The following is a 15297-nucleotide window of genomic DNA, read 5'->3' as shown; positions in this document are numbered from 1 at the left end:
TATAAATTTGATGATGAGCGGACCAAAAGAAACAACCCAAAATGACTTGTAAAAAAAAGTCTGGTTCTATTGACTTACATTAAAAGTAAAGCATGTTTTTTCCTTCTCCTCTAAAGTTACCATTTTGGAGATAAAGTTTTCTGACAACAGTGATATACGAATAAATGGCATTCAGTAAACTTTGTGCAGCCTTTAAAATAGTGTTGAACTGTGCATTTCAAGAGTGACTTTAATGTACCAGGATGTTCTATAGAAAAAAGAAAAAAAACCCTAAGAAACCTGACATTCTGAAATTCTCTTCAAAAACATTCCCTGTGTATAGCACATCATGGTGGGGGGGGGGGGAGCAAATGCGGCTTTAAAATATACAGTATACATGCTTCCCCCTGTTCATCTGACATACAGTAGAGAACGCCTTGATGTACAGATGTAGATTCTGAGCCCGTACCTAAGTCACTTTTGCCCCACTGTACCCAAAATACCTGCTGTCCACATAAAATAAGGATTGATTCCTGCCATGCAATTGCTCTTATATAACACGCTCATATTGTTGTCAAGCAACACACTTCAAAGCTTCTTCAGAGCCAGTATCAGGGATTTACAAAGCTGTGTCTGGTGCACAGAGGATATTCCCACTGGTTCTCGAAGATTAGTTCTTTTAGCTGCCTGATTTGTCCCAGCAGAACTATTCCGTCCAATTCTGAAACCAAAATACATTCTGATTTTTGAGTTTATAACACACTGCAAATATAATAAGATGATTCAGAGCTGGTAAATTTGTCTCTTCATATCAGTCAGTGCTGTCTTGTGTTTAGTTTTGGGGTGAAATTTAGAAGGGCAACATGATCTGTTTTTCTTACAATCATTCAGAAAGGCGGTGATGGAACAGCACATACTGGCCTGAAATCTCCATTTAAAGGGAAACCGTCGTCATAATCATAAAAGATGTAAACAAACTCATTATACCTGGTTCATTGTAGAGAAACTTTCTATACAGTGGTGGGGATGGGAACCAGGGGGTCACCATGTCCACAACACAAATATGGCAATTTGTAGTTTACTACCTAAAACCACCAGTGAATTCTAAGGTGTGTTCTAAGGTTTTATATGTAATGCTGATAATGGTAAGAGTAATAAATCTGAAAAAATGTTTTCTTTGGGGACTATTTGCCTTGAAACATCCTGCATGTATCTCTCCACTAGGAATGAATTTTAGGCCATCATAAAACAATCTCCGTGTTCATATTGATTATGTGTAATAACTGTCTGTAAGGTAGCTTTTAGAGTTTTTAGCTTTCCAGAGCTTTTTAGAGAATGAAATGCTTCAGACGTGAGGTTCCACTCTGCACCACTGTGAGCAATTCTGACTCGCAAGAGAATAGTTCACTTCATCCACTCTGAATGACTTTGTATACATCTTAATCCTTTAATTATGCAGAAATCTTCCAAAATTGGTGGAATTCCACTTTCAATGCCTCAATTACTAGTTGTTAAGTACATTAAAGTAAAAGGGGAGTAAAAAGTGTCTTCTTATTTATGTACAGCATACATTGAAATGAGTGATGCATTGAATTACCTCATTCAAATGCATCACTTTCGTAACAAATTTTCTTAATGTGGAAATGTATTCTGTTTTATCAGAACAATAAATGTGCTCCCAGCACAATTTCATTGAGAAACATTTATCAAAGTGATAAAAAAATGTTATTACAAAAGATATTACAAAGGTTTCACTCTGCATGAAAGAGAAAAGAGGCTAAAACAGTTGGAATACATTGTAATCTGTACCAACAAAATGATGGAAGTATCTCAGTACGACATAAAAACGCTAAATTACATGTTTACTGAACAGGCTTGTTGAGTAATCACATGTAATTAACCAAGAATGAGCAAGCTTAATGGGTCCCGGTCCCACTAACATATTTTCAGATGGTCCAAGATAAACGTACACTATATTTCCAAAAGTATTCAGTCACCTATCTAAATCATTTAATTCAGGAGTTCCCATCACTTCCAAACCCAGCACCTAGGCATGCAGACTGCTTCTACAAACATTTATTAAGAATGTGCCACTCTCAGGAGCTCAGTGATTTCCAGCATGGTACCATGACAGGATGCCACCTGTGCAAGTCCAGTCGCTAAATTTCCTTGCTACTAAATATTCCACAGTCAACTGTCAGTGGTATTATAACAAAGTGGAAGCTATTGGGAACGACAGCAACTCAGCCACGAAGTGGTCGGCCATGTAAAAATGACAGAGTGGGGTCAGTGGATGCTGAGGCGCACGGTGCACAGAGATGGCCAACTTTCAATCAATCGCTACAGACCTCCAAACTTCATGTGGCCTTCAGATTAGCTCAAGCACAGCGTAGAGAGGTTCGTGGAATAAGGTTCCATGGCCGAGCAGCTGCATCCAAGCCTTACATCACCAAGCGCAATGCCAAGTGTCGAATGCAGTGGTGTAACGCACTGCCACTGGACTCTAGAGCAGTGGAGACGTGTTCTCTGGAGTGACTAATAACGCTTCTCCATCTGGCAATCCCATAGGTGAGTCTGGGTTTGGCAGTTGCCAGGAGAACAGTACCAGTCTGACTGCACGTGCCAAGTGTAAAGTTTGGTGGAGGGGGGATTATGGAGTGGAGTTGTTTTTCAGAAGTTGGGCTCAGCCCCTTCGTTCCAGTGAAAGGAATTCTTAATGCTTCAGCAAACTAAGAGATTTTGGACAATTTGGGGATGGCCCCTTCCTGTTCCAACATGACTATGCACCAGTGCACAAAATAAGGTCCATAAAGACATGGATGAGCGAGTTTGGTGTGGCAGAATTTGACTGGCCTGCACAGAGTCCTGACCTCAACCTGATAGAACACCTTTGGGATGAATTAGAGCAGAGACTGTGAGCCAGGCCTTCTTGTCCAAAATCAGTGTCTGACCTCACAAATGCGCTTCTGGAAAAAATGGTCAAAAACATTCCCTAAACACACTCCTAAACCTGGTTGAAAGCCTTCCCAGAAGAGTTGAGGCTGTTATAGCTGCAAAGGGTGGGCCGACATCATATTAAACCCTACGGATTAAGAATGGGATGTCACTCAAGTACATATGCGTGTGAAGGCAGACGAGTGAATACTTTTGGAAATACAGTGTATCTCAGTGCAGACTGACACACAAAGCATTCACAAATGAACAAATGCATTCCTTGACTTACATTACAAATTCATCAGTCATTAAACTCCCACTATAAACTACATGACTTGACTGGGAAATTAAGTAGTTGTGTCCTCTTAATTTTAAGGACAGTGTCATTAGTGTCCAATTGCTCCTTTATGCCAAAGTCTTCTCGCTTTGGGGGATCTCAGCATGACTGTAACTGATAAGGCCATCATAAGAGCTGAAAGGTCGCTAAACTTGAGCGTCAGAAAAGGACACATACAAGTTTAAAGACATCACTTAATTTAGGAGTAATAATTGAAAGTGCTGAGAGGGCCATTTGTCTCTTGTTCGTTGGTGGAGGAGGAATAATGAAGAACATGTCCACAACTATTGCCTTTCAGCAACTTTAGCCTCATTCCTTTTGGTTTACTTCCATTTAAATCAGTCAAGCTTAGAGCTTACTAATCTACACACACCAGTCACTTTATTAAAAATCCCTACCTTGAAGCTCCACCTGATGAACAGCGACTGCAGCCCATCTGTTGAAGCACAATTTCTGCAACCTATCCTCTAGCCCATAATTAACAGTCTATTTTTGACCACAGAGCACCTAGAGACAGAGAGAAAGAGAATTTTTGTACATTTTTATTGATATTTTCTATTGTGTTGGGAATGGTCCGCTACCAAAATAATATTTGGTCAGTAGTGGTCCCATCCTAAGAAACTGACATGATAAATGGGCTTGAGGAATAAATTGTGCATGACAACAGATGAACTAAGTCATATGCAAAAGGTCAAATCACATGTTTTTGTTGATTTTTCTAGTGAAAATATGGATATGTGACCACATCCTGGTTACCCTGTTTTCTCCTAGAAAATGAAGAAAGAGAAAAGAAAAAAAAAGAGAGAGAAAAGAAACCGGGGTGCCAAAATTTTTGCATACGTCTCAATATGGTGGGCTTATAAAAGGACATGGATGTCAAAGTGGCCAGTGAGTTGAAGCACAGGGCAGGTGTTTTAGAAAAGTGGACTGTGAGTGGATTCTAATATGCATCAATATCATCAAAAACGTTTTTGCTACATTATGCTTTATGACTCGGCACATATACTGTACAAAACATGTTACTACCCAGTATATAAATAATATGAAGATGCAAAAATGAAAAATGTGGGATAACATTTTACCTGAAGATGCAAATGAAACAAATTTTGAAAAGCCATGTAAAGTTTGGAAATATTTACCAGAACGAATGGAATATGACTCCGATATTAGTACAGTCTACACTCTTAAAAATAAAGGGCACTAAATGGTTCAAATTGGTATAGAATCTTTCACTCATAGTGGTAGAATTGGTTTAAGGTTCATCCACTGAAAGTTCCTTTAGGGAACGAAAAGCTCCAAATAACCCTTTTTGTACCCTTATTTTCAAGACCTACTGCATCTACTGTCAAAAACCTTTAAAATAGCAACACATTCCTGATTAATTTTCAAAACAATTGTAATCACAAATGCTTTCGTAACTGAATGGTCAGTGAAAAATCAAATGAACACAATTTTACCTTTATTACAAATGTAGTGGATCAGCCAAGACATCTTTGGTATCCCAACTTGACTTCTTTAGTTTGATGCTGGAGCCTTGAGGCTAATGTTGCTAACAAACACTACAAGCCAATAGTCACCCAAACACATCCCCAAAACTTCTCTTATTGGTGGCCTATAGTTCACATTAAGTTTACAACCGTAATGAAGACCTGGATTCAGTTTGAGTGGGGTTGAGAGAAGTTTTAGAGATACAAGATTTAGCAATCCTTAGCCTTGAAGCTCCAACGCTGAACTACACAAGCAAAATTTGGACACAAAACATGTCTTGACTAATGAACTGCAAGTGGAAAGTTTTTCTTTAACAAAAGTTTAAAGTCAAGTCCTATCAATAGCCTGTGAACAGAATTCAAGTAGACAAAGGCAATAGCCCACCAATAGTGGCACAAACCTGCCTATAGCACCAGGTTATTTCTGCAGCACCATTTCCTTAGACATCCTCTAGACTTGTATTATGGTTAAGTAACAGCTGCAATCAGCAGAAAGCATTGTTTGAGATTTTAGTTCATTCTATCGTTAACACTGAACTAGTCAGAAGGTTCAGAAAATACTGGAAATGTACAGAGACTTACTGTCAGTCTTAAAAGCAAAACACAAAGAAGTCGACACAGTTATACAGCGAGACGGCGAGGTTTCTTTCTATTCAGTTCTGAAGTAACTACAGATTTGTGAATACTTTTAGACTTTCAACTGCCACCCATGTCAATTGATCACTGCTGCGAACAAGATCGACTGACTGCTGTATTTGTGAAGAAAGTTAAAACTGCGCTCAGTGAATAAACTTCCTTCAATCAATAATGAGAGGGTATTTGAAGTCCTCCATGTACAATGTATTGCTTGTACCTCAGCAACAATAGGGGGAAAACACCTCCTTCATAAGCCCCTGCAGGATCCTGTAGGTCAGTGACAATAACAAGCCAAAGTAGAAAGACTGTCCTAGATTGGCTTGACATTTTGTATGTGAAAGACAAATTCCCTGGCTTAAAACCGTCACTCATCCAGTGCCCCTCCCTTTCAGCGGCGAGTAGCGCGATCGTTGCCACGATGATGCTGATCGCAGGTTTTGCAGCACTGGGAACGAGCGGCAGGCTGGTCACATCGGCCGAGCCACTTGAGGGTCTGGCACAAGCGAAATGTCAGACGGTCACGTAAGCACACCTGACCTGGAAAACACAGACAAAACAGTCAAACATAAGTCAAAAGAAAGCAGAGAAAGCCTTACTGCAAAGAAGTCTACAGAACTCAAACACACATTATTTTAGATGTGATGTTCTGAGAGAGGCTCCAGGCTATCCTTCAAGCAAAGATTTAGCTGAGGTGTAAGGAGCAAGAACTAAATGGAATCAAGAACAGCAGAGCAACCCCTTCAGCCCAGAGCCCCACAACCATGGCCTCCAACAAAGTGCAAACATTCTAATGTTGGCAGGTGGCTTTATACTGGTTCAGAATAAGAGCTGACAAGCGATATGAACCAGGTGTGCTTAAGAGGAAAATAGGCAACATGAATGAGAATGAACCTTGTTAATTTGAATTTATTGTACATTACAATCACTTTTTGGAAGAGAGACACAGTAATTATGTTTCAGATAAAACCAAATGTAGTGTCAGGAATTTTTTTCAAAGGCAGCCAAAAGCACTAATATTACTGTCCACAACCGGATCTGAGCCCAGTCACAAACATGCAAAGCTGTGGTGCTATTTACCATTAACACTGTGGTGTTATCGTCTTTGGTGTCATATCATTTCTTAAGAATAATCTAGACATTTCTTTTGGACCTGTTTTTTTTTTATTATTATTTATTTATTTTGCTTTGTTCTAGAAACTTTGGATCTTTTAAGAGTTTGCCTTTTAGAAGTTCTTTATGGACCTTTGGTTTTGTTTTAAGACAAGGATCTTTTTAGGTAGAATCTTAAGACTCTTCTGACGTTTTAAAAATTTGTCGTTTATTTTTCTGTAAAGCACCCTGAGTTGATGTTGTCATGAAAGGCGTGCTATATAAATAAAATCGATTATTATTATTATAATTCACTACATTATTTCGTTCCTATGTAGCATCTGGTCCTAAGAGCTCCACAAGATCTCATACAAATCTATTTTTTCCCTGTAGAAATTATTCACATCCCTTATTGCACACATTATATTTGGCTGTTGTTCAAAACAACCACATTATTGAATGGGAGACTTTTTAAAAGAGATAATCAGCGTATTATTGGTGGGATTTCCAGCGCTCAATGGTCCTAATCTTGAAGAACGGCAGGTGCAATATAAAATATAGTTATTATACACAACAACTTGTACAGTATGAAGGCAAAGGGGTCTGTATACCTGCTGAAAACTACTGGGCAGTTGCAGAATTCATTGAGCAAATACTTTTTTAGAATTACAACCAATATAGTGGAACAACACAGGTCTTACCAAAGACCCAACTTTTGAACACTGGAGAAATACAGTGAAGACATCCAGATACTTTCACTTTACATGTGACGCGCCAGCCACGTGATTAACCACAAATGCTTTACAAATATATATAAATACATCTGACTGAGAAAACTGGCTATTGTAGTTGTTTAACTACTCTTTTCTATTAATCAAGTGATTTCTCAATGCTATTGTTTCTGCCCAAAGAAAAACAATCATCTCCAAAATGGCAACTTTCACAGGAGAGGGCAAAACCTTTACTTTCACTGAAAGGTAATGTAAAGAGATATCATTCCAAGCCATTTTGAAGCATTTCTGTTGGTCCATTCATTATAAAATTTTCACACAATATAAAGGGCAGCTGCTGTACCTACAGAAAAATGAAAACTGGGATAAAAATAAAAGAAAAGCTTGTTTTTTGGGAATAAATGATATGTAAAGAACATGATCTAACAGCTGAAAATTTGCCTCACAAACTGCCTTTTCGAACAAGCAAACACATGAATAGGAAAGTCACATCTGAAGTGTTATCATTACTCTATTATTATCATATCAAAAAGTACACATTATAATATATAATATTATACATGTATTATATGTAACATATAGCACAAATTACATTGTGTTGTTCAGAATAAACAATTTATGGATTGTAACGCTATTATAAAGAGATTATTTGGATTTTAATGGTGAGATTTCCAGTGCTGGGTTAGAGTTACTGAGGAGAACCACATGCGGTTGGTACTGCGCCAGAGGGGGCAACAAAAAGTTACGCGTCTCGCAGAACCCAAACTGACCCATTCCCACAGCGAGATGGTACCCCATCTCAAAGAAACCAATCTTGAAGACTGGGGGATGCAATTTCAAATACAATTGTTGCACTCTCCAACCAAGACAGCATTTTAGAGTCTGGGGCAAAGGGGCAGGGGCTCAAGTCCCCGTCATCCATCTGTACACATGCCTTAATGTGAATGTAGGAAATTAATTTTGTACAAACTAAACAAAAAATGGAAAACATTTTACAATGTCAGTGGCCTGGTTAAAGCTTTATTATGTGATTGGTTGGATCAATTCAGGAGAGGACAGTGAGTGCAGCCAAATTTATTAGGTCCATAATATGTTATAATATATGTTACATTTAATATATATGACTTTTAGGATTAAACAAGAAAAGGCTACCATATGGTGATATCAGCACCACAGCATGACAACAGCTCATGGAAAAAATAGAGATAAAGAATGATATTGGGATATCGGTATCAGCATTTTATTTATTTTACTGCATTTTATATAAGTACCATGTACAAATATATATGTAACATTTTCTGTAATGCTAAGCCAGGTAGTCCTAATTTACATATTTTATAAATGTTTGTTTTAGCATTGGTATTGGCACTAGCAATTATGTATATGAGTATAGTCGCTGCTGTCGGATGTTTTGACATAATTTCAAAGGACATTGTTGCTCTTTACATTGTGTGTAAATTTCATGATGAATGGGAGCAAAAGAATCGGCCCAAAATAACTTGGTAAGTTCCTTTGACTTACATTAAAACTACAGTATGTTTTTACTTTCTCCTGTAAAGTTCTAATTTTGGAGATACGAGGTTTTCTTCCGACAACAGTGATATGTATATCATCATAGGCTTACATATTGGTGCCTCCCTATAAAAATGCTTGGGACATTGTAAGAAAGTATTGATGAATACATGCAAAAAAGTAGAATTTAAACTTTTTATCATATTAATTCACATTATTTTTATTTTACAGTTATCTTTATTTGTTATCGGCTATTATTGTCACTATGCAGTTCTGATATTCGACCAGGCTTTATCTGACATGACGAGATGCTTTCGGTCAGTTTTAGACATTTTTCAAAATTTGATCATACGGATTAGGCTGGGTCATATAAAATGATGTCTGATTCAAGTGAAGAAAGAACTTGAAATTTTGTGTTGTTGGTCAGGTTGGGGGGCGTGGATGGAAAGTTCTCAGGATATGTTTGGATTTTGACCAAAATATCAGGTCTTAAAGCTCTTGGCCTCATATCGCGTTTTGAATTGGCAAGATATACTCTGGAACTGCACATCTGCCACCTTCCCATCATGCTTCAGTGCTCTCAGTGTGTGGGCCAGACCATCTCAGCTGCACATTAACACCAGCAAGATAGCTGTAACTTTTAGAAACAATTCTTACTTGGTACCTTTCTTAAGAAGAGAGTATTTCATAGCAAACTGCTCTGAATTACTGTTTGCATCATAACCATTTAATTATGCACAAATTCAAAAAAATCCATGGAACTTTATCTTCGATATTCGAATCTGATGTAATGGCCTACATCTAAACTGTAAATAAGCTGATCTGATAGGTTGATTTTTTAAGTGCAAACATATTAAAAAGAAACTTTTGTTGAGAGACTTATCTTCAGGCTGATGAATATCCACAGCACTTTTCTTCTCTAACTCATTTAACAAAACACTGACCACAGCTCCTCAATTACATTTTAACACCCTACAACTTTCTACTTGTTAAATATAATACTACTAAAATAACACAAATGTGTAGAGTTAGATGACAGTACTGTGTACCATCAGAGTCATAAAGGAGGAGACAAATGATTAAAAAATGGTTGAAAAATGAATGGGGAAGCTCGTAATGCTCAGTACAGCAGCTGTTTATGGGGAAAACTTCTCCTCATTATGGACATTTACAGTAGCTGGAACAAACTGAAGAAAAAACATTTTTTCTGCATTAATTGAGGCAGACACTACAACCTTTTATCTTGTTCTTGTCAGATTTTAGCACTGATACAACATTTGATTTGGCTATTAGTTTTAGTTGTCTTTCTCCATTCAAAGCAATAGGATCCTGGTCATTTTTGCCAGAAATGCATGGAAAGAAATGCATGGCTTTATCTGTTCAGCAGTTGGTGTTCTTTAAACTGCAGTTAAACACTTCACTGGAAAAAAAGTGTATGTATTTTTTGGTTATGTCAATCATTTATGTTAATTAATGCATTAATGGAATAATCAACAGAGAAATTGATTACTAAATAAGCAGTTAGCATCAGCCCCCAACTATATTATCTTTAATAGCCTATAAATCGGGCATGTAGAAGCATTTTACTTGTTTGGAAATGCAGTGACATATCACTGATGATTCATTCAAATTTGCTGGGCTGCCAATCATATACTAATCTCGTCACTGAGCAGTTTTACTATTATATTGAGCATCAAAATGCCCACTTACACCACAAATCTACCTGTTACAAGAGCAGCAGAAGGTCAAGTGAGTCCAAAACAACCTTCAAAAAGAAAGTTTTATGAAGGTCTCAGTGGACCTGAGTGGACCTGAATGTACAGTACAAACCGTCCTATCTAACTTACCTTAGCTCTTTAGAATGTAATATTTTCTATAAATAGCAATCAAAACACATTAACATACCATTCTAGTTTACATCTTTACTTGATAGAGTAAAGAATTTGATAACTGGTTTCAGCTGCAAGTGCTGGCAAACACAGCATAGAACACCCTCAACTTCTAGGTAATGCTGGAACCAAGATTAACCAGGTACTAAAACCCATACAACTAGAACCTTAATTACTGGACTGACGGCTAGTGGAAAAAGCAGTTATAGTTTTCTGATACAAAAGGCTTCAGTAATTAGCACACTCCTCTAAGGGCCTTGTGGTCACAGGCAGTGCAGCTGTTGTACCAGACAGTAATGCAGCCCGTGAGAAAGCTCTCTATGGTGCACTTGTAGATGTTGGTGAGGATCTGAGGATGCAGACCAAACTTCCTAAGCCTATGCAGAAAGAAGAGAAGAGACGGGCAGATCTCACAATAGTGTTGGGGTGGTGGGACCAGGTGAGGTCATCAGTGAGTTGTATGCCGAGAAACTTTTGACTCTCTCCACTTCGGCTCCATAGAAGGACAGGGGAGAGTAACCACCCCTCTTGCAGCTTCCTGTATTCCATGATCATCTCCTTTGTTTTGCTGATGTTGAGACAGAGATTGTTGTCATGGTACCACTCTGACAGAGTGCTGACCTCATCTCTGCAGGCTGTAAGGCTGTTTCATCTCCATCAGTGACAAGGCCTTGAATGGTGGAGTCATCAGCAAACTTGAAGATGATGTTAGACATGTATTTGGCTACACAGTCATGTGTATACAGGTAGCACAGGAGGGGGCTGAGCACACATTCCTTGGGGAGCCCCTGTGCTGAGTCAGTGTGGAAGAGAAGCTGTTCCCAACTTTCACCACCTGGGGTCTGCTCATCAGGAAGTCCAGTATCCAGTTGCACAGATGAGAGTTCTAACCCAAGTCTGTGAGCTTAGGAATGAGTTTTCTCAGGGATGATTGTGTTGAATGCTGAGCTGTAATCTATGAACAGCATTCTTACATATGTGTTTTTCCTGTCCAGGTGTGTGAGAGCAGTGTGCATTGTTAGTGCAATGGCATCGTCTGTGGATCTGTTGGAGTGGTATGCAAATTGGTGATGGTCCATGGTGGCTGGAAGCGTTGAGCAGATGTGACCAGCCGCTCAAAGCACTTCATAACTGTAGATGTCAGTGCAACAGGGCGGTAGTCATTCAGGCAGGTGACAGATGATTTCTTGGGGACTGGAACAATTGTGGTTTCCTTAAAGCCCTTGGGACTCACTGACAGTCTTAAGGAGAGGCTAAAGACGTCAGTGAAAACCTCAGCCAGCTGGTTGGCACATGCTTTAAGTACCCGGCTGTGGATGCTCTCGGGACCGGGTGCCTTGCGTGGGTTAACTGCCCTGAAGGATCTTACCACCTCAGATAGGGGAATGGCTAGAACGCAGCTCTCCTCATCTACTGGGAGTTTCTCAGCAGGTGAGGTGTTAGTTGCCTCAAAACGAGCATAATGAGCATTGAGTTCATCTGCAAGTGAGGAGGAAGAGCCCCTATCACAGATCACATCTCCTTTGTAGTCAGTGATGGTGCGCAGGGCACTCCACATATGTCTGAGATCAGAGCCAACATAGCTGGATTCCACTCTGTCCCTGTAGCTCCTTTTGGCCAGCTTGATGGTCCTTTGAAGGTTATATCTGGCCTTCTTGTAGCTAGCCGGGTCACCAGAGTTGTAGGCAACAGCCCGAGCTCTTAGTTTGGCTCAAACCTCAGCATTGATCCAGGGTTTCTGGTTGGGAAATGATCTGACATTGATTTTTGGTACAATGTCTTCAGTGCATTTACTGATGTAGCTTGTGATGGAGTCAGTGTATTCATTGATGTCTGTGCCAGCTGCATCATGGAACATCATCCAGTCTGTGGATTCAAAGCAGTCTTGAAGTGTGAAGATGGCCTTCTCACTCCATTGATAGACTGATCTGAGAACTGGTTTTGCCTGTTTAAGTCTTTGTTTGTATGCGGGCAGGAGAAGAATAGAAGTGTGATCAGCTTTGCCGAAGGCAGGGTGGGGGAGGGGTTTGTAACTGTCCTTGATTGCGGTATAGCAGTGGTCAAGAGTCTGTTCTCCTCGGGTGGGAACCTTGCTGGTTAACCTTGTAAATGTAAAGTCTGTTGTGGCACAGTTTGTGTTGGTCATCCTCTAGTCCTTCTTCAGTGGTCACAGGATGCTGCCCACAGGACACTGTTGGCTGGATATTCTTGGTTGCTGGACTATTCTCAATCCAGCAGCACTGTAAGTGTTTAAAAACTCCAGCAGCACTGCTGTGTCTGATCTACTCAGACCAGTGAAACACACACCAACACAACACCACCACATCAGTGTTACTGCAGTGCTGACAATGATAAACCACAAAAATAATACCTGCTCTGTGGTGGTCCTAAGAGGGTCTCTTGTATGGTAAGTAGAGCTAATAAAATGAACAAAAAGATACAATAAAGTGTACTTAATATAGTCGCCAGTTAAAGTATACAGTATACCTTTTTCTCCATTTATTTTCTATATATATATATATATATATATATATATATATATATATATAAAATGTGCGCGCACACACACACACACACACACACACACACACACACACACACACACACACACGTGTGTATCCCCTAGACATGTGGTGATTGTTAAATAAAGGTTTTTATTCTGATTCATTCTGTAACAAAACCTGCAAAATGTTTCTTACAGAAGAAGGAAAAACATGTCTTTATGTTACTGTAAGACGATTTTATTCTAAAGCATTCTGGATCATTTCTATACATCCACTTATTATGAAATGGTTAGACAATGTAAAGGGCAGCTGGTATATTCAAATGTGTTTATTGTTACATTGGCAATAAATACTATTTTAATACTAAATAATAAGCATTAATATTAAAAAGTGAATAATAAACCTTGAGTTTTAGGGGTTAAAGCCCTGACAAAAGCATTCACTCCTGTCAAGGCTTGAAAATGTCAGCGCAGCAAAATTTTCCCATGTTGCCAGGTCACACAGTATATTGACATGGCCAGGGCCAGGGCCTTAGGTCACAGCTGCATCGGCTCCCACGCTCCACCCTTTCTGGCCAGAGCCCCGCAAACCCACTTTGTCCCTGCGCTCCTCGTACAGCTCAAACACAACATGAGAGACGTGGTTTCCTGTGGTCAATACCTCTCTATTGTGGTCAGTTACTGCTGTTCTATTTCAGTAAACAATGACGGATGTTCCGAGGATGCAGTGATATGACAGGGAACTGGGTTAATGGTAACGTTTCACAGGAACAGCCTCATACAAATAGAGGGAACAAAATACACGTGAGCACTGCCCATCACAAGTCTGAGAGCATCTAGAGTTTAGTGCCTAGTTTATAATTCAAGCTGTCAAAGTTAACCCGTTTTTTATTCAATGTTAATGCATTTTTCTAGTTTAACCCTTCAAATATTCAAAGTAGTACAGGCTAAAATCCAGCTCTTTTAAATGGCGTTTAAACCTTTAGCCCCATATCTGATTAATTAATAAGTAAGCTATAATCCAGACAGCCTTAAGTAATACATATGTACCACATAATTACATAGCATTGCACCCCAGAGAATGTGCACACAGGTACTGCAAGGATAAATCAATGAATCACCCACTTCAGTATGCAGCATTTTATGCACAGTTTAAAGTCAAGCGGGACTTAACTTTGTTCAGTAACCGTCTGTAGCAGAACAAACTGTAGAGCTGTATTTCTGCATGGCTGGTTAATGGAGGGTCTTTGGACTCTGAACCCTGAGCACACTTCATTAACAGCTTGTCAAAACAGTCATGTTCCATCAGTTTCATCCTCCATCCGTTCCGCTGCAGGTTCTTCCACACTGCTGCCCCATCACCTAGCTCTGGGACCAACTGTGTGCTCATAAAGACAGGTGCTGAAACAAGTACACCCTGCCTCACACATACACAGTATTCTCAACCTACACTGTATGCTCCTCTGAGATTACTCTAACTTTATGTTCACCTACTGTAGTAGGGTACTCCAGTATGTTTCAACCTAACCCCATTGCCATTTATATGGTCGTTTACTGATGACATCCATTTTGATGCACTTTAAAAAAAAAAAAAAGCCTGAATCCCAGGCCTGTGCAGACATTTTGGGTGGCATGTGCATAATGAGAAAAAGGCCACCATGCTTATGAATTCAACTTAATTTGCTGTATATTACAATTATCTCTCCCAAGAGAGGCAATGTTATGTTTCAGAAAAAAAATCTGATTTTTAACTCCGAGTTCCACAATCTTTTATAAAACTTTTTTTTGTACGATAATGAAAACTTTGATGAGACATCAAATGAACAAGATTGATCACTTACTCCAAATCCCCTTTGCATCTTTGATACTGTAACACTGTAAATACATTCCCAAAAACATCTCTCAATCCTCAAAACACATCCAGATCTTTACACCAACACATCGACGTGGTTTATAAGATGACTCAAATTAGAAAAAAAACAAAAACTATCTTTAACGCAGCTGAGTGGCAGTGGAGCCATTGTGAACAACCGTAACCACTTTTACATGCGGTATCATTCTTCACAAGACGAAACATGGGGCTATAAGAACTCCTAAACACACAGGCCACAAGGTAGCTTGGCAGAAAAGCCCAGTTAGTGTACTCAGAAAACCAAAACAATGACCAATTACAATTCTGACATCCACATTTTCAGCACCA

General features: G+C 39.2%; 1 protein-coding gene across 1 annotated transcript in view; it reads right to left on the bottom strand.

Moving 5' to 3' along the window:
* Positions 1-3024: 3024 nt before the first annotated feature.
* The window catches only part of LOC108434578 (A disintegrin and metalloproteinase with thrombospondin motifs 7), a 114828-nt gene continuing 102555 nt past the window's right edge, over positions 3025-15297 (bottom strand). The window contains exon 24 of the mRNA XM_017709819.2: positions 3025-5910. Coding sequence (XP_017565308.2) covers positions 5762-5910 — 149 coding nt within the window. The 3' untranslated portion in view covers positions 3025-5761. The remainder of the gene's footprint in view (positions 5911-15297) is intronic.

This window comes from Pygocentrus nattereri, chromosome 15, assembly GCF_015220715.1.
Source record: "Pygocentrus nattereri isolate fPygNat1 chromosome 15, fPygNat1.pri, whole genome shotgun sequence".
In the NCBI taxonomy this organism is placed as follows: Eukaryota; Metazoa; Chordata; class Actinopteri; order Characiformes; family Serrasalmidae; genus Pygocentrus; species Pygocentrus nattereri.
The sequence above is the reverse complement of the archived record's forward strand: the minus strand, read 5'-3'. Positions and strand labels throughout refer to the sequence as shown.